Below are 2672 nucleotides of genomic sequence, written 5' to 3'. Positions count from 1 at the left end.
CCCGTACTCGCGCGGCGGGCGGCCGCCGAGGACGGCCGCCGCGAGCATGCGCGCGGCGGCCGCCATGGTCTCCCGCGCCTCCCCTTCCTGCGCCCCCGCCAGCGTCTCCGCCACCGCCGACACGACCTCCGACCGCCACACTGCCAGGCACTCGCCGCCGCCGTCAACCAAGCCGCCGCCAGGCTCGCCGCCGGCTGTGCCGCCGCCGCTGCTGCCGCTGTGACCGCCGCCGGCCGCGTCGTGGCGCCACAGCTGCGGGAGGCTGGCGAGGGCGGCCGCCCTGGCCCACAGGCGAACGTCTTCGGGGCAGGCGTGCTCAAGGTCAAGGGGCCTGCCAGGTTTGAGCGGTCCAAGGGAGCTAAGCTCAGGACCCGGGACGCAACAACGGAAACAGGGCCCCAGGTGCGAACGGCCGCCGGCCGCTCGGCTGGAGGAGAGGGCCGGGGTCAACCACGGGGGTTGCGGTGTGTGGCGAGCATGCAAACCGTGCATGGTGGCTGGCTCCAGGGCAGCAGCCGGCCACCTGCCCAAGGCCGAGCAGGCAAGCTCATGGCGTACCGTCTCATCTGCGCACGATATCACATCCACAAGCAGACAGCATCACAGTGAGCCTATACATCAGACCACGAGGCGGTGCAAAGTACATGCTAGGACCCCAGAGGCCATGCCCACCGCTTGAGGGTGCCATGCAGCACCCGCAGCACCAGCGCCCTCGCCCGCGCGCCGCGCGGGCCGCCCTCCCCCAGCAGCGCCGCCAGCCGCCCGCAGCCGCAGAACGCCGCCGCCAGCCGCACGACGGCGTCGCGGGTGTCGTCGTGGAAGGCGCAGGCGGCGTGCAGGCCCGACAGCGCCTCGAGCATGCGCAGCGCCTCAACCTCGGACGGCCCGAGGATGTCGGACGCGATCCAGTCGGCCGCGCCCGCGAGCGTGGCCATCAGCCTCACGAGGCCCCGCAGCCGGCAGCCGCGGCCGCCGCCGTCGGCGCGCTCCGCCGCGGCGGCGGCGCGGCAGTCGGGGGCGGCGGCCGCCGCCTCGCGCTCAGAGAGCAGGAGCAGCGTGCCGCGCGCGCCGGCGGCGGCGGCGGCCGCCCAGAGGTCTGCGGCGCGCCAGGCGCCAGATGAGAGGCAGCGCTCTAACACCCACGCGGCCTGGGGGCCTGGGGGCAGGGCGCCACAGGCACGGGACGCGAGTTCGGGTTAGCGGCAGCGCAACTTGGGCCGGAAGGCGAGCACAGGCAGCGGTTTGAGGCGCCTGCTGGCGACGCCGGGGCAGGCAGGCGGCCGCCTGTGCGATGCGCGCGCGTGCATGCCTACCTTCCTCGTCCCGTGAGAGCAGCGCCAGCAGTGGCGCCGCCGCGTCCGCTTCGACGGCGGCGGGTGCCGTGCGAGCGATTGCCGACAGCGCTTTCAGCGTCGCAGACACGACCGCGCCGCTGCCGCTGCCTAGGAGCGGCGCCAGCAGGCCGTGCAGCGCAGACGCGCACGCTCCCGTCACAGCGGCGGGCACGGCGGCGCCGCGGCGCCGCGCGGCGGCTTGCGCGACAAGGCCGGACAGAATGCTGAGGGCCTTTGCAGCCTGGGCAGCTGCGCCCACATCCGTTGAGCCCCGCTTCACGGCGACAACCTCCCAGCGCTGCTGCCATGCCAGGCAGCTGGCGGCTATGTCGTCCGTCGCGCCCTGCTTCTTGGGCGGCGCCATGCGCATGGCGCAGACGAGCGCGTGCTGCAAGCAGCAGCTTGAGCTGTGGCGTGTGGCCGCCCCTGCAGCAGCGGGTGCGCAGCCTCTACGTCAAAGGTGCGACATTCATTTGAATGTGTTGGTTGGGTTGCATGCAGAAAGGTGCAAATAAATTGAAGCCGCAACCCAGCACGCAGGCATGGACGCGCGTAAAGATCGGTTCTCGCACGGCCAAAACAATGTGATCGGGCTAAGATATGTGCTTCGCAATTGTGCAACTGCATTCAGATCGATGCAGTGATGTTGGTCCTGTGACACCCGGCAGCTGGGCGCTGTCATCACCAGCCACCTGGCAGCCACCACACTGCTGCAGTCAGGACAGGCCATACCACTGTACCAGCGTGCAGGTAATGAAAGGCAGCTATCATTCTGAATCTGTAGGCATTCAAAGATATGTGAGCCCAGCTAGAGCGAGAGTGGGGGATATTCTTACCAATCAGATCCCAAAGCAAACATTCCCACGCAATGGAAGCGTGACAAACTGTCATCAATCATCCATTGCTTGCAACCACATTGGGAGACCAATGCAAACTTGCATGCCTCAATCGAATGGGTTCAAGAGATGTATAGTGGATTGTTTTGCTGGCTGCAAACACATGCATGCATCACCTGCAAGCCATACAAGCTATCTCATCCATTCTGCACAACAGGAGGCGTGGGCCAGAAACATTGGGGCCAACTAGTTTTGGCAGTGTGCACAACTCCGGCCAGGCCAGGGCGAGCGAGGCGGTGACACGCAATCACAATGGCAGCGGGCAGCTGCATGGCCCCTGATTCTCGGCCAGAAATCAGGTCTTGATGACGTCCCTGAGCGCCTGGCGCCTGTGGGCCTCGTCGTGAAACTGCCGGCAGCCAGAGGGGCAGGGAGGCAGGCATGGGAGCGGCACGCGTGAGGGGTGCAGGTGGTGACGCTGCTCAAGCGTAACAATTTCTCC

General features: G+C 67.7%; 1 protein-coding gene across 1 annotated transcript; it reads right to left on the bottom strand.

Moving 5' to 3' along the window:
- Positions 1-647: 647 nt before the first annotated feature.
- On the bottom strand, positions 648-1704 carry MNEG_15054 (hypothetical protein; the record flags this gene model as incomplete). The annotated part of the gene is made up of 2 exons (XM_014036475.1): positions 648-1096; positions 1314-1704. The coding sequence occupies 2 exons, from the start codon at positions 1702-1704 to the stop codon at positions 648-650; spliced, it is 840 nt and encodes a 279-aa protein (XP_013891929.1).
- Between the last annotated feature and the right edge of the window lie 968 nt (positions 1705-2672).

This window comes from Monoraphidium neglectum (assembly GCF_000611645.1).
Source record: "Monoraphidium neglectum strain SAG 48.87 unplaced genomic scaffold scaffold04987, whole genome shotgun sequence".
In the NCBI taxonomy this organism is placed as follows: Eukaryota; Viridiplantae; Chlorophyta; class Chlorophyceae; order Sphaeropleales; family Selenastraceae; genus Monoraphidium; species Monoraphidium neglectum.
This window is presented reverse-complemented; position numbering and strand designations above follow the sequence as displayed.